The sequence below is a fragment of the Gracilinanus agilis genome, chromosome 6, assembly GCF_016433145.1.
Source record: "Gracilinanus agilis isolate LMUSP501 chromosome 6, AgileGrace, whole genome shotgun sequence".
Lineage (NCBI taxonomy): Eukaryota > Metazoa > Chordata > Mammalia > Didelphimorphia > Didelphidae > Gracilinanus > Gracilinanus agilis.
The window spans coordinates 191,214,301-191,237,987 of record NC_058135.1 but is presented as its reverse complement, the minus strand read 5'-3'; the positions used below and the strand labels follow the sequence as shown (position 1 = coordinate 191,237,987).

Genomic DNA, 23,687 nt, shown 5'->3' with positions numbered 1-23,687 from the left:
CCTAAACAACTGGCAGTAGTCCACTGCAAGGCCCACATACACAATGATGATTTTGTTGCAAAAGGAAATCATAGAGCTGATATCACAGCTAAATTTGCTGCAGAACAAGGTCCTGAACTCATACTAAATCTCTCTGTAATTATTGAAACAGATCTAAAAAAAGCCTACACAGAGAAAGAGGTACAAAAGTGGAAGCAAAATTTCAAAGCCCAACAACACAATGGTATCTGGATAGCGTCAGTGGGAAAACCTAATCTCTCAAGATCATTTTACATTCCTATCTGCCAAGCCATACATACAAAAGGTCACTTTGGGACACAAGCAGTAGTAGACACAGTGAAGAGAACATGGTTTGCACCTGGTATTACCAGCATTGCTTCAAAGGTCTGCCTTTAACTATCAGTTTGCCAGAAGTATAACCAACATGTATTTAAACCAAAAGCTTTTGGGGGATGTCCTCTAGCATTCACACCCTTTGAATACCTGCAAATAGATTACATAAGCACGCCTAAGCAAGGGAAATAAAAATACTACTTGGTAATTATAGATCAGCTAACAGGATGGCTTGAAGTTTTTCCATCTAGCAAAAACACAGCTAGCTTTGTGGCAAAGGTTTTACTAAGAGAGATCATACCTAGGTTTGGTATACCAGGGAGGTTGGATTCTGAAGAGGGACACACTTTACGGACTCAGTTTTAAAACAATCTATGAAAATCTGGGAATAACACCTAAATTCCATGTTCCTTACCATCCTCAAAGCTCAGGTCAGGTTGAGAGAGTGAGCAGGGAAATAAAGTCCATAATAGGTAAACTGTGTATAGAAATTCATCTCAAATGGCCGGATGTACTACCACTTACACTAGTCTATCTGAGAACAAGGCTTAGAGGGGACTTGCACATTTCACCTTATGAGATTCTGAATGGACATTCTCCTATGCAGATAAAAACATTTACACCAGTTTTTATATCTATCCTAGGAAGAGATGTTCAAATTGCTGAGTATGTGAGGGAATTGCAAAAGAGTGTCAAAGAACTACAAGAAATGGGGGGATTAGTACAAACAGGACCAGTAGATTACACACTACACAACATATAGTCAGGAGATTCTGTATATATTAAGAATTTTAGCAGAACAAATGCTACACAACCAGCTTGGGAAGATCCATTAAAAGTTTTAATGACAATACCAACAGCTATAAGAGTAGAAGGCAAAACATCTTGGATTTGCTGTTTGCATATCAAGAAGGTGTCTACAGGAGAAGAAGTTTCATCAGTGGAATTGGCTTTTGGTGAAGAGGTTGATCAAGAACGAGGAGACAAAGATCAAGGTGACAACTACACAAAGGCTACACAAGGACAATGACATGAGGACAATGACAACAGAAAGAGGACAACAGAATGGCCAGACACTATTTTAAGAACATTGCACTGAATTACATAACACAATAACAACACATAGCTACAATCAACATTGAACACTGACAGCAACACAGGTGTGTGCAAGAAGACAGAAGACATGAAGGTATTGCATTGCATGTAGATGACAGATGGACTTGTGTAACACAGAGGTTTCTACAAAGAAGAGAAATGGTAAGTATTTAGCATAGGAAATTTTCTAGTTTTAAAATGATTAATAACATATGGAACACAGTTATAACATAATTTGCAACACTACATAACTCAGTAATATTCATGGTAATGTAACTAAATAAGGGTTAAGCAAATTATAATAGAAGTATTACAATAGATAAAAAGATTTTATTATAGAGTAGATTATTATCTCAAGGGGAGTTTTCATAGATTCCTATGAGGTGACATTAAAGGAGAATCTATATCTTTATTAAAGGAAACCTTCAAAGTTTTCTATACCCACTTCATGGGGGAGTTTTATATGCTAATAAGTGATTTAAAGGGATTTGTAAATAGTATGTTTATAGCATATAAATAGCATGTAGTTTTGTATATTTGTATAGTTAGGTTTCTTACAAAGTTTTAGTTTTCTTAACATTGCAAATTAATTTTGAGGTTTTTTTAGTGCATATTTTTGTATAGTTAAGTTTCTTACAAGGTTTTAGTTTTCTTAACATTGCAACTTAATTTTGAGTGTTACCTATAGATTGTTCCTGTATTAGCATAATGTATTAGTATAGTTAAAAGTTTGTTGAGAATTTTTTTCCATAGTGTTTGTAAGATGCAGTTTGAATTGTTTGCATAGGTTTTGCATTAGATAGGCTTTTGCTTTCTATAACAGCATAGGCTACAATTTGTGGCTGTGTTACTGTATTACTGCAAATGTTTGCATTTTGAGGTTCTGTAATTGTAATGTTTGCAAGTATTTTCCTTAATTTTTTTTCCTCTTTCTTGAAATTCTCTTTCTATCTTTAGCATAGGTACTGTATGGTGATAGAATAAGATACGGTTAAGTTAAGGACTGTGTTTGGGAAATAGAATAATAGTTTAAGCATAGATTAATATATCATGGTTTACTAAGATCCATTGGGAAAGACATGTCTGTCTTTCCAAAAGATCTTATGGGGGAAGTTATTAGGATTAAATAAGATTTGGATTTATTAATCTTTGGATGGAGTAAAGAAAATGCCAGATCACATTGCCCTAATCCCAACTTGGAATCTTGGAGAAAGGTTCCTGGCAGAGAATTTTGAGGCCTGCAGGGAATCTTTTTTTTTCCCCCCTTTATGTTACATTTTAATTTTTTCAATTTTAAAAAAGTCTGGCCTCAAGGAGTCAGTCTTCAGGAAATATTGACTTTCTTTAAATGTATATATCTTAAGCACATTTTACCACACACCAGTATTCTGCATTTATAGTCACAAGATCATGATAAGTTAATGCCAAATGAAGTCCTCAGTGGCCATCCACCACTCTACCCCCCCCCCCCAATTAATTCATTTATTTATTTATTTTTGTTTTATTTTTATTGCTCAATCGAAAAAAATTTTCCATGTTTATATGATTCATGTTCTTTCTCTCCCTCCTCCCCTCCCCCATAGCCAGCATGCAATTCCACTGGGTTTTACATGTGTCATTGATCAAGATCCATTTCCATATTATTGATATTTGCACTAGGGTGATCGTACAGAGTCTACATTGTGATTAAGCCGTTGTTTTTCTTTTGTGTTTCTGCTCCCACAGTTCTTTCTCTGGATGTAGATAGTATTCTTTCTCATAAGTCTCTCAGAAATGTCTTGGATCATTGCATCGCTGCCAGTACAGAAGTCCATTACATTCGATTATACCACAGCATATCTGTCTTTGTGTACAGTGTTCTCCTGGTTCTGCTCCTTTCACTCTGCATCAATTCCTGGAAGTCTTTCCAGTTCAAATGGAATTCCTCCAATTCATTATTCCTTATAGTGCAATAGTATTCCATCACCAACAGACACCATAATTTGTTCAGCCATTCCCCAATCGAAGGGTATACCTTCATTTTCCAAAATTTTGTCACCACAAAGAACATGGCTATAAATATTTTTGTACAAGTCTTTTTCCTTATTTTCTTTTTGGGATACAAACCCAGCAATGGTGTGGCTAGATCTAAAGGCAGACAGTCATTTAAAGCCCTTTGGGCATAGTTCTAAATTGCCATCCAGAATGGTTGGATCAATTCACAACTCCACCAGCACCCTACAGGGAATCTTGAGGAGGAGAAGTATGTTGGTTTTCCAGCTGTCACTCACTCTTGGCTGTATATCTGTCTTGGAGAAAGCTGAAACTCAGCTCTCTGGGAAACCCAGAAACCCTGAGTGGCAGTTTGGAGGAAGGAAGAGTTTGGAGAGTTGGGAATAGCTATTGAAGAAGACCAACAAAAAGGAAGAAAGTAAAAGGCTGATTTTTCCCCTGTGATTACAGAGTGGCTCTGCCCAGAAACCTGACTTGGTTTGAGGCCTACCAGGCTGAGAATCCTGAGTAGGCCAGAAGTAGTAACAGTTGGAGGAGTGAGCTGAAATTTCAAAGAGATAGTACCTTTAAGACTTATATAAGGATATTAACAAATTAGCATAGATTTTGGGTTTAGTTATAGATTTAAGGAGTTCAGAGAAGACCTGGGACTTCAGGTCCTAGTTTGGGAGTGGGATAAGGTAGATTCCACCCCGCCCCCCCCCTTAGGGTTAACATCCTATCCTCAACTTTTTAACCAATCTTTAAACCATTTAAATCTTATTAAATAGAGTTGTTTTTACTTTAGTCTCCATAGAGTGTTACCTTCAGTCATTTTTAGTAGACCAAACCTGTTACCTCAACTGTAGCTGGCAGCCAACAAAGAAGAAACAATATATCACTAACTTACCTAACAAAATACTCCCAAAACATACGAGGTGCCAATCTTCATATGTGCTATCTTGTTGTCTGCATTGACTGGCTCAAATTCTTGGAATCACTTCTCACATGCCTAGAATCCCCCTTCAAACCTTCCTTTTAAGATCCATCTCATGCTTACCTTTTCTGATCTTCTCTATTGTTAGTGTTCTCTCTTCCAAATTATCTTGTAATTAACTAAATTGTTTACTCACTTTACATTTATGTTGTATATATTAGGTATATGTTTTGTTGTCTCTCCTCTTAGATTCACTTGCAAGCAGAGATTATTTCATTCTTTGTACTTATGTCCTTATCACATTGTCCAGAATCTAGTAGTCACTTCATCGGTATTTGTTGATTGGTTTCTAAGATTTGTACTTGTGTTGATTTGTCATAGAAACTTTTCAGTCTTTTTGTAGTCATTCACCCTTCTTTGTAATTTTTCCTCAACATATACTTTTGAAAATTTTTATACCTATTGCTCCCAACTTTCTTAGCCATGAGAGTCAGAATCTTTTTCCTCGTAGAATGTTAATAAAGGGATAGAAATAGGGTTCCTACAGGACATTTGATTTCAGTGGCATTTCAGTGACTCTTATGGATGAGGAGAATGCCTTTACCAATGCAAGCTATTACATTCTCTTCAACTTACTGTCTTAGAGGGTGAAGGCCTTTCAAGCACTGAGAAATTAATTGAGTTGATACAATAACTAAATTTGAATGAAATTTTATCAAAAACTATTTGTTATATATTTATAGTCTTAAATAATATTTCACTAGTTTTTTAAAATAAGAATTTAGGATTTATATTTTTTAAAAGCCTAGAAATTTCTTTAAATTTTAATTTAAACATGAAAAAGAATGTATATCTTTTGTTTTCCTTTTCTTCAAACTAAAATAGTTTTCATAGTCAAAGAAGTAAATGTTTTTTAATTCCACTGCTGTTGCTATTACCCATTTGAACAACAGACTTCCTGTTTCTTGACACTTGACCAGGAATCAGTTCAATCAAGCATTATCTGCTTCTTTCTCTATAGCCAGCCTTATATTCCTCTGACTATTTTCTGGTGTCTGGAGAGATTCAATTTTAGAGGCAGTAAAGCATGAAACTTAAAAAAAAAATTATGCAATTGAGCATTTATTCTATTTAATTCATTACGAATGGCATTTAATTTACTTACTAGTATTTAACCTTCAGTTTTCTTTTTGATAGTTTATCAGAGAAGATATGAAATATAAGGATGCTACTAATAAACATAGCCATCTTCATAGAGAAGATAAACATATTACTGTTGAAGACTTATGGAAAAGATGGAAAACATCAGAAGGTAAGGCAAATTTAAAATGCTGAGATTCTACCCCCCCTTCACATATTCTGTACTTAATTTTTGTTAACTCATGTCTTTTTCCAGGTGATTTTTTCAAAACATTTAAGTGAAAAAATTTGTTTCATCAATAACGTTCTATAAATGTTAGTGTCTAGTGATAAATTTTCAACATTTTAAGGATAAATTTACTTATGGACTTTTAAAATTTATTAGTTAAGATAAAAAAACGACTTTTGAGTTTCTTTTGGTTATGAAAGACAAGTATTTAAATGCTTAAAGAATTCTAGAATCTAACTATTGCTAGTAGTTTTGATGTTTTTTCACCAAATTGATTGATTTTAGTTATATTATATCTCCTTTTTCTGACTCTACCCAAACTCTGGCTAAGGTTTTTCAAAGAAGTACATGAGAAAAGGAGAAGCAATGAAACATGAATTCATTATCAGACTGATAATCCTCATCATCCTCAACTCTTTTGGAGATATCCTAGATCTTCACTCCACTCTGATTCTTCAACCCACTATTCTTTTATTCTGGGACCATTTCTTCTGCTATTAGTAATCCCAAGGTTTCCCTATCAGAACTTAAGTACATGATCATTCCATTTGGCATGAGCACTATCTTTAAGGATAGTCAATGGTTTTGTATGTTATTTTTCTTAGAGGATGAACCCTTTGAGAGCAGGATTTATTTGACTTTTCTCTTGGTTTCCCCAGCCCTTAGTACATTACGTGGGCCACAGTCTATGCTTAATAAATACTTTCCCATTCCATTCCATATTACTATTTTACCCTAAGTCTCTAGTCTTAAAGTTAGAAAGCACTCATAGGATAACATATTGCTGGCTTTATGCAATAAAGAAAGAAAATGTGAAAGCTGAAAGGAAAGAAATTGTAAAATGTTTAGAAATACAGGCAAGAAAGCTAAATAGATTTTATTAAATATACTAAGCAAATAAGGAAAATTAAAATACAGAGAAAATTTTTCCAATGATTTTTTGGGTATAGAAATTGACTTTATAAGTTTAAGATTTTCTAAGTGATCTTTTATCCTATTTTCAAATACAAGTACCTAATAGGCTACAATTATATATAAATCTAGAAATGCAAATAAAATATTGTTTATTAAAGGAAGACATGGATAGCTGACTCAAAGGAAGATAAAGTGTATATTTACTAAATTATTGTTTTAAAACCTTGTTTTAAGAAAGGAATAAAAATATGTTAACAGTAGATTAATGACATAGGAAACTAAAGGAATGAAGATCTAGTAAAAAGGTGATTTAAGAAAATCCTAGTCATATTAAAATGTTTTCATGACTATACACTTTTAAGAAAACTGGGAGGGGCAGCTGGATAGCTCAGTGGAGTGAGAGTCAGGCCTAGAGACAGGAGGTCCTAGGTTCAAACCCGGCCTCAGCCACTTCCAGCTGTGTGACCCTGGGCAAGTCACTTGACCCCCATTGCCCACCCTTACCACTCTTCCACCTATGAGAAAATACACCAAAGTACAAGGGTTTAAAAAAAAAGAAAACTGGGATGTCATTACATAATACTTAATGATTTTATTACTGTTGTGGTTATTATAATAAATTTATTATTCTTTAATATTTATAATAAGTCTAACTTGAATGAAAGAAATCCTTTAAAAATTTCTCTTTGAATAAGGAGTAACCATTAAATTGTAAATCTCTAAACTCAGCATCTGTACATATTCAATTACTGGTAAAATTTATTTATTGGTAAATTACTGGTAAAAATTAATATGATTGTGATTTTTTTGAGAAGAATGCAGTGCTGGGTAATACTTAGCATGATTTTGCAAAGTACTCACATGAAACTAATTTCTGTCTGCTAAAATAATAGAACTGACAAATCAAGGAAGAATATTAAATGTTTCAAAGTAATCCATTTGTTTGGATTTGTATATTTTTGTGACCTCAGAATAAGTAAAAAATCACTCTTAGTGAACTCAGTGTCAGAGTATTAGTTCAATGTTGGTCATAGAATTTGTGTACTTTATTTTACATTACAGGAGCATTTCTCAATTCATTATTCACATAAGTGTGTAGAAAATAAAGTAGCAAATTTAAAGAAGTAAGGGTAATTCTTGAGGGTCATTGAAGATTCCCAAATCATGCATATACAAACATATATACTTTTATATTCACAAACATATATATCTATACACACATATACAATCTTTATATATCCTGGCATGTAGGTACAAAAGCAACAATACTTATGATTATGTACGTGCAAACATTATACTTTAGTTTTTATATGCTCATGTAGATTTGTTTATACACATGTATCATATTGTAGGCAGAGTATGTTACTTTATATTCTAAAAAATGATCCAGAGACTTATGAAGAGAAAGAAAGCAGTATGGCACTAATTAGTATAAGAGGCTCAATATAAATCCCAAAAGATTGGGGTTTATAGAGTAAGCCTTAGAACAATTTCTATAAAAAAGTCCTTTAAATAAAAGTTTTAGTGCCTAAAGGGATAACTTTAGTTATCTGAAAAGTTCAGTAAAGTACACGGTCTAATTTGTCAAGGATTTTGAATCACTTCAATGATAACTATTTTATGTTCAGTTGAACTTGTCTTGTATATAATAATAATGATGACATAATAATAGTAATAATTATAGCTAGCTTCATGTGGCTCTTTAAACTTTGTAAAATTGCTTTACATATATTTCATTTGATCCTCACAACAGACTCTAGAAGTTGGGTGCTATTATTAGCTCCTTTTTATAGATGAGGAAATGGAGACAAACAAGAAATAAACAGTCACACAGTTAGTAAATGTCTGAGACTAAATTTGAACTCATGTCTCCTTAACTCCAGATCCAGTGCACCTTCTAGCTGACTCCTCTATCAATCAAAGATTCAAAAATAAAATGGAAAAATATGAATCTATATAGATTATAACATAACTTTATGGTAGTCTGAATCTTGAGCAAGAAGTCTTAACCTGGGGTCTACAGATCCTTAAATGGTTCATCTTAACATTTTAAGGGATCCTTTTAACTAGAATGGGGAAAAACTACACCTTTACTTTCATTACTCTTATATATTTTATTTTATGCATTTCAAAATGTTCTTCTGAGAAGGGATCCATAGATTCCATTGGACTGTCCAAGGGGCTTATGATGCAAAGTTAAAAACTTCTGATCCTAAAGATTGTTTATTAATGGGTTATTGTTGCCTGGGAAGAACTGTTGTTTTAAAGATATGCAGATATTGGTTCTGAGTTTATGTAACATTTTTATTATAGTGAATGATACTTCCATGACCATAAAAAAGTTTGTTTGCTTTGCTTTTCAGTGAAAATGAGAATTATATTGGGATTTTATTTTAGAATACAAAGTGATTTTGATAAATTTGAAAAGTCATTTAAAAATAATAGTATACCCATAAAAATGTTAATGGAAAGAACTATGTCCAAGAATATCTGAGAAGATTTTAGGCTTAATTAAATAAAGATTTAAGCCTTAATTAAAGGCTTAACTAATTTATTAGTGTTGGACCTTTTTAGTAAGAATGTTTAGTAAAATAAATATGCAATATAGTATTCATAAGAACTGCAAGATAATCTTTCCTACATTATACTAGTTAATTTTTTTTTAAAGAACTAAAGAGGGCTATACTAGCCTCAGAGAAATTTTAGAAAAGTGCTGTTAAATTCTTACTTTTTGAGGAAGATATAAATGATCTGAGTTACTATTAGAGGAAAAAAAGTATATGGCTCAATTTAAATGTGTTTTTAAAACGAATAATAGTCTTTTATCTAAGAGAGCTCTTATCCCAGGATTAAGTACCCTCTGTCTCCTGTGACAATAACAGAAGTGCAGATGAGTTTACCTTTCATCAGAAGAAATTTAGGTCACATACAATTATGATACCTCATAGTTGAATAGTGCTTTATAATTGACACTGCTTTTCGGGTCCTCACAATAGATTTGAGAGTTTACTGCAGATGTTGCTATTACTATTTCTAAAATAAGGAGATGGACTCAAAGAAGTTAACAATATATTACTAATTCAAGGATTGTGTAAGTGTTATGACCAAGGCTATAAATCCAAGTGTTCTGACTACTAATAAAGTTATCAGACTGCCTCTTAGATATAAGGAATTAATTCCTGATAATAAGGGTTTTTAAATTCTTAATCTTAAGGGAGAGTATGACAATTGCTTTTCTCTAAAATAGATTTTGTGATAAAATACAGCCCTAAATGAAAATGGAATCTTATGTAAGTAAATCCTTTCTTCTAGCACTTTTGAGATGTTTTATATTAGAGTATTGATGAATGGCTAGCTAGCTTATTTGCTTAGAATATCAACAAAGTTAGAGCTATAGAGTTAATCACTATTTCAAGATATCTAACTCATGTTTCCATAATTATGCTTCAACCCTGACCAGTTGTTTTAAAAGCATGTTATTATAAAAACAAGGAAATGTAGAATACTACTAGGGAAAAAAAACCTAAAAATTCCAACCATATGAGCGTATAGTCAGTACTATTAACAAGTTGTATGATGAATAAATATTAAAAGGGACTTATGGGGACAGCCGGGTAGCTCAGTGGATTGAGAGCCAGGCCTAGAAATGGGAGGTCCTAGGTTCAAATTTGGCCTCAGATACTTCATAGCTATGTGTCCCTGGGCACGTCACTTAACCCCCACTGCCTAGCCCTTACCACTCTTCTGCCTTGGAACCAATACATAGTATTGATTCTAAGGTCGAAGGTAAGAGTTTAAAAAAAAAAGAATGAATATTGTATGTGTAGCATGGCGCTAGGTCTTATGGGGAATGCAACTAGATGCTCATACTTTCGTCATAGAGGTAAATAAACTTCATATACACACATATGGTAATATATTTATAGAAGCATGCATATATATATATATATATATTTCCTTATCATTTGGCACACCTAATCTTTCTATTTTAATAATAATCCTGAACAAGTGAGACATATAGTTATCCCTATAAAATGATTATGGTGAATTACTCTGCTAGACTCAGCTGAGCATATTCAGACTTAAAGCTCTGTGTACTTCTAAACTCCAAGAAGAGTTAGAGAAGGTAAGACTGAAAGCCAGACCTTTGCAACTAGATTCATCTCTAGGTTGGAGTTAATTTCCTCCTGGCCTGGGTGCTGGTACCTTAAGTTCCACTGGTTTGCAACCTTGGTGTTATTATACCTGATTTCTCTTTCACCAGACACATTCACTTAGTCTCTAAATCTTGCTATTTCCACCTCAGTCATGTTTCTTATATCTGATTCCTTCCCTCTACCCACATAGCCTTTGCCTTTGTTCAGGCCCTCATTACCTCTTGTCTGGTCTCTCTTTCAGTAATCTCGTATTTGATCCTCCTTGCCTCAAGGCCTCCTTTTCTTCACTCTCTTCCACACAGCCATCAAAATAATGTTCTTAAATTGCACATATGTCCATGTCACTTCCCTGCTCCATAAACTCCAAACCCTGTTGCCTTTAGGGTCAAATACAAATTAATCTCTGACTTTTATAGACTTTCACAATTTAGTTCTGCCCTGATTTTCTAACATTATTGTTGACTATTATCCTTTCTTTTCTCCAAATGAAGTTCTCCTTTCTCCATATGTGCAAATGACCATTTTCTAGTGTTTGTGTTTGTAATGTACTTCCTCCTCAACTTCTAAGAATCTTGTATTTCTTTCAAAATTCTGCTCTAGCTCTACCTTCTGTAAGAAAGTTTTCCCATCTTTGCAGATACTAACTCCCTCTCTATCAAAAAACAAACAAAATCCCTTAATTTACTTATTTACTCAGCTGTTATTTCACTCTTAAAATAATAATGCTTTTAGGGCAGGAACTGTTTTATTTTTGTTTATATAGCCAGTGCCTAAAACAGGGTTTCAGTTTACCCTGGTGCTGGTTGCTTCCCCACTGTTTGTAAACATCTTTCCCTACCCTCAAAAAATCCTTACTTGATCTGTCCATCCTTGCTTACTTTCATCCTATATCTTTCTTCCTGTTAGTGGTTAAATTTTTGAGAATGCTGTCTTTTAGTGTCCTTCAAGGCCCTGCCCTGGACCCTCCTTTCATCTCTTTCTATATTTTATAGCTTGATGATCTCACCAGCTCCTACAGTTTAAGCTTTTCCATATTGGTGATTCTCAAATCTGTTTAATCCACCCTAACTTTTCTCCTGATCTTCAGACTTGCATTGTCTTGTTGCTTATTGGACATCTTGATCTGAATATCCCAAATTGAACTCACTGGCCCTCTCCTCTTCAAAACTTCCCAGTTACTCTCTTGAGGATCTCCCAATCCTCTTGTCATTCAACCTCTCAACTAAATATCATCTTATAATCCACTCTCTCACCCTCAACATTCAATCAGTTGTCAAGTCTTGTTTTTTTCTGTCTTTGTAATATCTCTTGTATATGCCCCATTCTCTCATCTGATACTGCCAGCACCATGGTATAGGCTCTGTTGGTGAAGATATGGCATGTATATTCCATTCCCGCCTCTCCACTGCATCTGAGGACATTTTTTTTATGCCCCACTCCTCTGTCCAACAGAGCAATGTGAGCACTTCCTCCACTCTCTGGGGACAATGCGGCGGGGCTCACAGGTGTCTTGAAGGTGCAGTTTAAGCATGTGATCTCTAAAAGATTTCACCGACTCTGGTATAGGCCTTAATTACCGCAGGGTTGGACTACTACAATAGCCTTTCGGGTTGATCTCCAGTCCTGTTTATCTTAGCTAAGATACCAAAATTATTTCCCCAAAACTCATGTTATCTTCCAAACCATGTTTAGTTACCTTTAGAACCAAATATAAAAGGGAGAAGCTAAGTGGTTCAGTGGATAGAGAGCCAGGGAGAGACTGGAGGTCAAATATGGCCCCAGACACTTCCTAGTGGTATGACCCTGGACAAGTCTCTTAATCCCCATTGCCTAGCCCTTACTACTCCTCTGCCTTGGAATCAATACACAGTATTGATTCTATGATGGAAGGTAAGGTTTTAAAAAGCAAAAAAACAGAAATAAATATAAAATCTTCTACTCAAAGACCTTTGAAACTTGGCCCCTTCTGTTTTACCAGACTTCTTAGTACTTTACTCCTCATATACTCTATGATTTAGTGACACAGAATTCCTTGCTTTAACTCAAAACACCCCATTTCATCACCTAGAATATTTTCTCTACCTTTCCCCCATGTCTGGTACACACTTCCTCCTCATCTTTATCTTCTAGCTTCCCTGACTTCCTTCAGGCCTCAACTGAAGTCCACTTTTTTCCAAGAACCTGTTCCCCAGTTTTTTAAATCTTAAGTGCCTCACTCAGAGAATATCACTAATTCATCCTGTATGTAACTTGTTTGTGCATGGTTATTTGCTTGCTGCTCCCCACTTCCTTTAGACGGAGTGCCTTGAAGGGGAGGGATCTTTCTATCTGCCTTTTAAAGACTATTCCTGGCACTTAAGACAGTGCTTGGTTCATAATAAGCAATTATTCAATGTTTGTTGACTTGATCTTGGCTTAAAAAATTAAAATTTTCTGGCATTATTAACACCCATAAGGATATATGCTAAAACCACAGTGTAAATCACTATATGAAGATAAAAATCTAACTTGAAGTTTTGAGGAGGAATTATATATTCTCCTGCCACCTTTTTTTTCTAAAATAGTAGTAAATCATATTTCAGATTTCATTTTTAGAAGGAACAGTGAAGGCTATCTAGACTAATCTTTGTTAAGCATACATTGTTTCTGTAGCTTCTCCAAGAAAATTGCCTTCAATTATAATCTGAAAATTCTGTTTGAAAGAGAATTCTATTTTGTGAGGCAGCTCTTTTCATTCTCAGCTCACTGATTTCCTAGAAGTTCCCCTGTATTGATATAAGATGCAGCTGCTTTATTTTGGACCTTCCTTCTGCAAATAGGTAGAATATCTCTTCCCCATTAGACTGACGAAGATAGTTAACCATATCCTATCCAGTTCTTCATCTTTATTGGGTCAAACATACTTAGGTCTTTGTGTTTTTTTCAGATGTTATGGTTCTTCATCTTTATTGGGTCAAACATACTTAGGTCTTTGTGTTGTTTTTCAGATGTTATGGTTTCAAGGTGTGCAAATTTTCTGGGTTAGCTTATTTGGTTTATTCTCCTACCTGTCAATTTTTCTCTGTTGCCTAGACCCAAACAGTAGTCAAGAATGGACTTGTTAGTCATATACACAATGTGGTCATTGTCAAACTTGTCCTAGTTACAAATTTCATTAAAGTGAGGATCATATGACTTTTAAAGGAGCAGCTATTTTAACTTTAGTTTTTTTCCATAGCAATTATTATTATTATTATTAATCCAGGTCTCTCCCATTCTGTTATAATTTCAGTTGTTTAAAATATCTAATTGAACTCTTCACAGTTATCTTGATTAGATTTCATTTGTAGAGAAATCCTGGCTTAGCCGGTAGAGGATTGCTTGCCTTTGGAATCTGAAAAACCCAAATGTCAGTCCTGACTAATACATATTGTGTGACCACAGATACGCCACGCTCAGTGCTCTAGTAGCCTCTCTGAAATTATAAGTCACAGATATATTGTCAGTCTGCATCACAGGAGGGAATTTCTATGACTGGATATTGGGTATGATGATAAAGTTGCAAAATCTGACAAACAAAAATTCATCTTTTTTTTTCTAGATTGTTGAGGACTTGTTAGATTGCAGTATTAGCTGTAAATCTTTACCTTTTATTATCTCTAGAATTGGTAAACACTTCTTATCCAAAACCCTGATAAAAATGTGGAATAAATCAGAGTAGAGCTCTGTAGAAATACTGTTAAGAGCACTTTTTCCTATTGTGTACTAATTTATCCTGCTAACTGTGCAGTCATCCAGGCCAAATTTCTACATTTTTCCTACAAGGATAGATTGATGGATAGATGATAGGTGGATAAATAAAACACTGATAGCCACTTAATATGTGCTACATACTATTCTAAGATCTAGGTATACTGTTGTGATCATGGCATTATTTGGAGATGGCCAGGAAGTGAATAAAGGGAAGGAAGATGGAGGCCTACCATGATTTGGGAAGGATAAGACAAAAGTTCACATATCTTTGCATAGAACAGTTACATGGATAGAGTACAATTTTCCCATGAGGAAAAGGTGTGTGTATGTGTGTGTGTGTATGTGTATATATATATACATATATATAGTTTCCTGATATTTTAGCCTAATAATCTAGTTTTAAAAAATTGAAATTTTTCTGGTATGACTTCTCAGAAGTACCAGTAATCACCCCCAAAATCACCTTTTCATCAAGTTAATCTCTGGTTTCCAGAATTTCAGATTTTCTCTTTGAAAAATTAGAACCTTTACTTTCAAATCTTCTGTTATTTTTACCATTCTAAACAATTTCTTAAAGATCATTCACCTTTAGTGCTTAGATCTATATGTCCTTTCATTACTTTTACTCAAGTAATCTAATCATTCCAAAGTCCAGTTCTTTCATTTTGGGGTAGTTTATACTACCAACCTCACAGGTAATTGTGGGTATCAAATAAAAATCATATATTAAAAAACACTTTGCAGTCCTTCAAGCACTATGCAGCTTTCAGGTTTTGATGTTACTACCCTGAATTGTTTTTCATTTGGTCTAGGAGTCTTGAACTCATGTAGAGGATCTAGGTACCTTCTTACTGACTCCTAATCTACCTTTGTCTTAATTCCCTCATCACTATTTTTTTCTACATATTCTGAAGATCCTTTTTGTTGATGGTGAGGATGAAACCATACCAATTTGGTGTGGGACTGATTTTCTCTGCTTTCACTTTGTTTTTCTTACTATATGATTGTCTTCCAAATACCAAGTCTCTCCAGTCCTTAATTTTTATCTTCTTATCCTGAAAGTAGCTTGATAAAGTACTTTTCTTTTATGTTGTGAAAGATGCTGCTTTCCATAGCTATGATTTTACATAGGCTGTCCCTTGACTGGAATGTGTTCCTTTGTCTTAGAATCCTTAGCTTCCATAAAATCTGACTACTTCTATGTCTTAGAAATCTTTTAGAAATGGATATTTTATTGAGGTAGTATAAACTTCAGTTGGCCTTTTCTCTAGTTCCTAGTGCCTTCTCTCAAATTACTTTTGTAGGATGTACTCTGGGTATGCTCTTTCAACCCTAACTTCCTACTGAGGAATAAAGTCCCCCAAATCATGGTTCTTGGGGCTCTAGAATTCCTGAAAGGTTGTGTTTTCCTACTGATAGGAAGTTCACAAATCCATACCTATGGCTTTCTTCTCATGATTAATGGATAATTATCACTTTGCCAGATTTAAGAGACTTTTAATATGAAGTAGTATTGGAAGAACAATTGGTACAAAACATCTACCCCTTCTTTCCTCAAAGTCTATGACACACTATATCACCACTATATACAGGTTCTAGGGGAAAGTTGTATTAAGCTTAGAGAGTATGTGTGGCAGAGAAATAAGTTTTCCAAAGTCCTTTTGCTGAAGTCATTTAGATGTTTTTCTTATGTATGGTGCATTCATCTCCCAAGCTTTTTGTAGAGCTATGGATCTGAGTGCAGTCTGTCCTTGGCTCTTAATGCTATCACTGCTGTTAGTTCCAGGGATATTACTAGGAGATATATGGAAAGATGTAAAGCACACTAAATCAGTGAAATTGGAGAGGTCCTTGTTTGATCAAAGAGAAGGTGGAGCCTGATATCTTCTTCCCTATAGTCTAATAGGTTCCTTCAAGAGTTTTAACTAGAACGTTGCCCCCTCTTGCTTGCTTGACTCTCAGAGTTCTGAACTAGTTCTCTAGTTTGATATAATCCCCACTGGAATCGACCAAAACTTTTGCCTATTTGGCAAAGACAAACTTGTATAGTATCACTGCTGTTCATCCAATAGCTTTCAAGGACTTTTAACACTTAATCTAAAGTATTTGTTTGATTGGTTAGGATACATTTTGAAGTCATGTATCAGGATTATGCAGTAGATATATACTTCTGCCTGATAAATGTTTTGGGGCTAAATGGAGTAGGTTGATTTTTGACCCGACCTTTATACTTTGTATTCACTTTTATTCATTCATTCAGTACATTCTTCTATCAATCTACCTATTTAACTACCCACATTTTTTATGTATATGTTATGATCCTTAAGGCAGGGGCAGTTTTATTATTGTTTCTTTAGTCCCATCACCAAAATAGTGTCTGGCACACAGCGGGGGCCTTAAGTAAAATGAAAATACCGACATATAGAGAAATAGGTTAATAATGAAGGTGAATTTCAAAATTCTGACTACTTTGTTTTCATCACTATTTCTCTTGTTTAAAAATTATAATTAAAAACTAATAAGTTTTGCTGTTGCCAATAATTTGAGGAGAAAAATATTCCAGAGATGTAAGTATAATATTACAAATAAGGTCTTCTGCAACCAACTTTTTAAAATCACCACAAAAAATGTGATAAAGATTTCTAGTACTTTTTTGTTTAGGAGTTTTTATAGTTTTCTTTCTTCAGTGAAGTTGACTTATTTGACATGTGGTTGGAAGGGATGAGCAAATTTGAGGTTGTTGTATCTTGATGTCAAAAGAATGATAGGAATCATGGAGTTATAGCTGGAAACAAGGTTGTTGGAACAACCTTGAACCTTATGTAGGCCAACTCACTCATTTTTCAGCAGAGAAAACTGAGACCTAGAAAACTTAAATGACCCTCTCCTCCTTCCAAAGTTCTAAACTATTTTAATAGCTGGGACAAGTTAACTTTGACATATTTTTTTAAAACCCAACTTCCTAAGGCTTATTATGTGTATCTGGTACTTTAACATTTTAGTTTTCATATACTTTTTTTTTTATTATGCTGTCATTTGAAAGAAGCATTTGTTCTCTTACAGTGAAGAAAATGCTTATTTTTCATAGGATGCAATGTTATGTCCTCAGAATACGATGCTTTTGTGGGTGATATATACATCTAGAATATTAGAAATGTTACTGATACCACTGATGAAAAAGTCATTTATTTCTCTTACATAGAAAGCAGATTATAGATTCATATTGATCAATTCATATTGTAGGTTTTGCCTACAAACACTAGAGAATGTCCTGAGTGAATCTCTACTAAAGTAACAAAAATTATTTTAAAATATTTGGAAATTAAGAGTAGATACTTCACTATAAATAAAAATTAATTTATTTCCTTTCAGTTACAGGCTGTTGCTGACCCTATTTTAATTAAATAACTCACTTTGTGGTATACAGAAGTAGCCAAATAAGTAAGTTTGGAGACCATGAAATGTTATTGGTCTCTCAGTAATGACCATCTGTTTAGCAGTTCAGCTCCTGTTTCTTTTCTATAAGGCATACTTATTAGGGATCTGTATGGTTATTTTAGTTTTTTTTCTTTACTCCTTTACTTTTCTTGTTGTGCATAATGAAATGGAGGGAGATGGGAATCTTAGAAATTGGAGGAACTAAGGACCCATGATGTCTGATTTTTCAAAATGAATAAAATTATACCTCTTGTATTGGGAAAGGTTTGAATTTCAGATGGATCTGACTTCTTTTTATATATCTTTTAATATCTTATTTATAAGCTCTCAGGATATGATAGAAAATTATCATTTGTGTCAAGTGCACGTAAATTTGCTTCATCACTACATCTCTTTGTACCTTGTTCTTCATGAAGTCTCTGAGAATAAGTATTTTCACTTCATCAGGTACATTTTTAAGGTAGAACATTTTCTGGAATGTAATTAACTATGTCCTGCTTTCATTGTAATTTACTAAAGATATACTTTTCAAAAATTGAGTGTGAATTTGTGCAGAATTGCCTTCTTATGGTTTTCTACACACCTGAATTGCTCTACATTTCTCCTCTGCTGTGTTCACAGACTCAAGGGATACCTCAAGTTTGGAAGTACAGTAGCAGAACCTTCTCCAGAAGGTAAAATGAGGGCTGGCCACTTGTCACTGTTTGTGATTCACTATTTAGAATCAGTGGGCTTGTTTTGAACAGCAGATTGTTTTTTGTTATTGGAACTACTGGGAGTAAGTTGCATATGGAAGTGTTGCATTGAACTTTCTTAATCTTTGGTGGGGGAGGGAAGGGTTGACTTTTGCTTACAGTCCTGGGCATTAAAATGCATGCAAGCAAATTCTGTAAAACATTCATTAACATCGAATTCTACCTCAAACAGGACTAATATTTTATTTTATCTCTTTTTTAATGAGGAAGCAGAAATTGTTTGTTCTTTATAGTTTCCCTTCCCTCCAAGTGTGTCATTTGTTTTAATTATTTTTAAAATAATCTTTTTGTCTTCTTTAAATTTTCTTCATTATGCTTTTTTTGTTTGCTGATATAGAAGCAACAGTGTTGGAAGGTATACAATTTTACAAATTAGTAAAAAATTTGAATTTTCAAAGGCTGACAAGCTGGGTTTACCTTTGATAATACAGTTCATTTATCTGTAACATAGTTCAAATTTAAGACCTCAAATTATATTTTGATGTCTGGGAGAATATTAAAAAATTTAACTATTCCACATTATTGAGACATTCAAAGATCCTGTCTGGAAAGCTCTTTTCTTTCTTTGTATGGTTATTCACTCTCTTTTCTCTGGAGTATGATAAACAAAGCTCTTTACCTGTCTTGTGTATCAAATAGTTGCTTTGCATATGAAGATCTTCTTAACTAGAGTTTTTAGTAATACTTACTGTCACAACTGACCTTTCCTTTCTTTATCTAATTTTTGTCCTCTAGTTTTACTCCCAAGTCTTAAAGCTGAAAGAATGAGGATACTATATAGATCTTTCAGATTTCACAGCTCATTTCAGATTACTGAAGTAATTTTTGGGGCCTTTTTGAAAATCAGAGAAATATAGAACAGAAGCTGAAGTAATAAAGGGACAAATTTATTTTCTGGCAGAAGGACATTTACTTGGGTCTTTAATCATCAGATATTTATTGAGCACATACTATGTAGGTCCTTACTTAGAAAAGTGTAGTCAAGGAAAGAAAATTTGCACATCATGAAACATTTTTAAAATAAGTTAAGTGCCCAATTATTGAAGAGTGATCAAGGTATAGTAAGAATTCTGAGAAGGAAATATCTCATTGTAGATTACAGTACTAGAAAAGGCTTCATTCATATCTACTAGGTGGAACTTGACTTAAACCTCAAAAGATGAGTAAGATTTAGATAGAAGGGCAGAGTAGGGAAGAGGCACTCCATGTCCAAAAGGCCTGAGCAGAAGTGCAGAGGCACATACAGACATGAAACCTTCAAAAGATAACAAGGCTATTCAGTTGGCTAGAACAGAGAATGTGAGTTTAAGATTAGTGGGGGAGATAAGGTTGAAAGTATAGAGTAGCATCTGACCAGTTTATGGAGAAAACAGGAGGGCAAGTAGAGGACTTTAGATTTAATGTGGGGAGCTATTACAGACTTTTAAACTGAGGGTTATAATCAAAGTAGTAATGGGGGTAAAAGTAGTTTAGCAATACTGAGTAAGATAGATAAAGGAACTGGAGATAACTAAAATACTTTTGTAGTAATCCAAATGTTGGATGAGCCCAATAAGGTAGTATTAGAGATGAGAATATGTGAATCTAAGAGATATTTTTAAGTGAAATATCAACTAGATTGATAGATGAGGTATAGGAGTTGAAGGACAAGCTCCCAAGGTTTCTACCTGAAAAGTTGAAAGAAAAACGATACACTAATAATGAAGGGTTTGTTGGGGAGGGAGGATGTTTTTGGGTGGAGTTGATGAGTTTTATTTTGGATATAATAAGCTTGAGGTGACAATACAAATACACATTATTGGAAATACAAACCTGGAACACAACTTTGAAGGAAGGCTGGAACTAAAAATGTGAATTTGAACTTAAGTTATAGCCTAAGAAGTGAGCATAGGCAGAGAAGAACAGTACATTCAGGATAGAGCCTTATGAGGGAAACTCATAATTAAAGGAGCAATTTTAAGAAATAAAAAGTAATGGAGACAGCTGAAGAGTGATCAGTGACAGAGGAGGAAACCAGGAAGATGGTATCACTGAAGCTAAGAGAAGAGAGAATTTCAAGAAAGAGGGGTGGAGGGTAAGAGTAGCTATTTGTTATTGCCATTTTTGAAGTATTGGGCAAGAATGTGCAAATGTTTAATTGGAAAACCAAGACCAGTATTGGGAAAACAACTCAAAGTGTATAGACCAGTTCTGTACTTTTACATATGAATAGCACATTTTTATTAGGAGTTATGCCCACTCATATTCCAGTATGATTTTTCAGTTAGATGTTACAGAGATATATGAAGATAGGATTTTGCTATAGTGAATTAGAAAAAATACTAAAGAATTGAATTTGAGATAACTGCAGGAAACTTGTATTTGACTGAGAATTGCTTGTTGTTGAATGCTACTGTCTCTTAGGTTTGTTTGTTACTTTTGTCAAGTCCATCTTAAGATATATTTACTGGTAAAAATACATTTTTTTATTTTTAAATTTTTTATTTTTTAAAATTAACTTACTGTTTGGGAGGAAAAGGGGGGAAAAAAAACCAAAATTTTTGTAAAACATGTATGATTAAGGGGCAGCTGGGTAGCTCAGTGGATTGAGAGCCAGGCCTAGAGACGGGAGGTCCTAGGTTCAAATCCAGTCTCAGACACTTCCCAGCTGTGTGGCCCTGGGCAAGTCACTTGACCCCCATTGCCTACCCTTACCAATCTTCCACCTATAAGTCAATACACAGAAGTTAAGGGTTTAAAATTTAAAAAAACAAACAAAAAACATGTATGATTAAGTAAAACAAATTCCCACCTTGGCCATTTCTAAAAGTATGTCTTGACAGGCTTTTAATGACATTTCCTTTGAAAAAGTTTCATGTAAATTACCTTGTAGTTTGAAGGGGGGCAAACAGAGAAGCCAAGAAATGTACTATCTTTGCAATTTTAAGCATAATTGTATTTGGCTTGGTAGAACCATTATTTTCCACATTTTGTGTAGTTCTAAATACTTTATTGTCAATGATCTTATAATAATGAGGCTAGAATCTTCCTATAGTAATTGAGGTTTCTGCCTACTAATTGCATACCTTCTGAACAGCACCCTGTGACTTTAGTAAAGGTAAGCATATCTCAGAATGCAGTGTGAGTTATTTTTAAGATATTTTTTTTTCAGTGACTGTGTCTTTTAATCTTCAAATTTTCCTCATCAATAACATGTATTTGTGATGAGCATGATAAGTTGCATGAATCTGATTATAACAATATAGAACACATTGTTTACATAACTAGGTTTTCCATGGAAGGAACATTTTGGGCTGTTAGTGAAAATGTATTTTAGGCTTGTGTCTTATAATACCTCCCCCTCCAGTGGGTAGTTTCTAAGAATTCTAAAATAGATAATTTCCATGTAGTGTATATAGAGTACACAGAGATGTTTTGTTTTGGATACACATGTACATGTATACTCACTGTCTCTTTCTTCAGGGTTATGAAATTTATTGAACTCTCATTGTATAACTTTTTGTTCTATGTATTTTGAGTTGCTTGGTATAAAGGATGTCGTATCTCTTATATTACTTTGTATTTTTGTTTTAAAATTTGAGTTTTTAATGTGCCTCATGCTCCCCAAAATAGGCTTCTTGGACTTTATAAAAATACAAATTCAGAATTTGAGTTGAACGAGATCTTAAATATTGTCTTTCAAGATGCTTTTTTATTTCATAGATGAGGCCACTGATTTCTAGCTCTTAGGTTCTAAGAGATTAGGTAATATCTTAGTTTAAACATAATTGCTATCTTCTCTAAGAATGTATTTATTTTCACTTTGATTATCAATTCAATACTTATTATAAAGCATGAAAGTGTATTTCAGAAGGTCCAAAACATAGATATTCTGGAGACCAAAAAGCAAGAAAACTACCATATAGCCTGGAATTAACTTTTTTTCCCCCTTTTACTCATTATCACTGCTGCATTGATAAGGTAAAGGGCTAAAAATAGATCTAAAAAGTAAAATTTCTAGATTCTTTTTCAAGTTAGATGCATAGATCAGTGTAGGTTGGCTATTTTATCAAGGTTCTGAAGTTTTATGGAAAATATGCTAGTTGGTTAGTTTGAGAAAATATTTGATACTTTGGCACAAGAAAGAGTAATTAAATAAATCTCAAAAAGGCAGCCCAATAGTGTTCCTTTTGCTTGGGCTAATAAACAGTATCAGGCTAATAAACAGAATCAGTGTTGTCACTTTTTTCAGTTAGTCAAAAAAGCGGTGAGTATCTAGTATGTTTTCAGGCACACTGCTAGACACTAAGACAATTACAAAATTAGGGGAGTCCATGATAGCATTTTGAAAGTTTTTTTGAAGGACTATAATATATAGAAGAGGAATTAGTCTTGTTCTGTTTGGTCTCAGATGGCAGAAGTAGGAACAATGATGTAGGTGTTGCAAAGAAGCCAATTTAAACTCAAGGTCCAACTTCTCTACTAGCAACAATGCAGTGATCCAGAACAACTCTGAGGGACTTATGAGAAAGAACACTATTCACATTCAGAGGAAGAACTTTGGGAGTAGAAACAGAAGAAAAACAACTGCTTGAGCACATGGATTATTGAGGATATGATTGGGGATATTGACTCTAAAGGAGCATCCTAGTGCAAATATTAATAATATGGAAGTAGGCCTTGATAAATGACAAATGTAAAACCCAGTGGAATTGTGTGTTGGCTATGGGGTGGGGGGGAGGGAGGGGCAAAACATGAATCCTGTAACCATGGAAAAATGCTCTATATTAATTAAATAAAATTTTCAAAAAAAAAAAAAAAAGTAACCTCAAGGTCCAGGAAGAACTTGCTAAAAATTAGAGCTATCCAAATATGGAGTCGACTGCCTTGGGAGTCTTCAAATGATAGTTTGATAGCCACCTGGGATATGTTACATTTGCAGGTTGAACTAACAGTTGCCTAGGTACCTTCAAACTGTCCATTTTTGTTATTTTATAAATTACAAA

The 23,687-nt window shown here is 34.0% G+C and overlaps 1 protein-coding gene across 3 annotated transcripts in view; it reads left to right on the top strand.

Annotated features, from left to right (window-relative positions):
* The window catches only part of STIM2 (stromal interaction molecule 2), a 181,835-nt gene that overhangs the window by 109,242 nt on the left and 48,906 nt on the right, over positions 1-23,687 (top strand). For all 3 annotated transcript variants that reach the window (XM_044680604.1, XM_044680603.1, XM_044680602.1), the window contains exon 3: positions 5,534-5,648. In XM_044680604.1, coding sequence (XP_044536539.1) covers positions 5,534-5,648 — 115 coding nt within the window. The remainder of the gene's footprint in view (positions 1-5,533; positions 5,649-23,687) is intronic.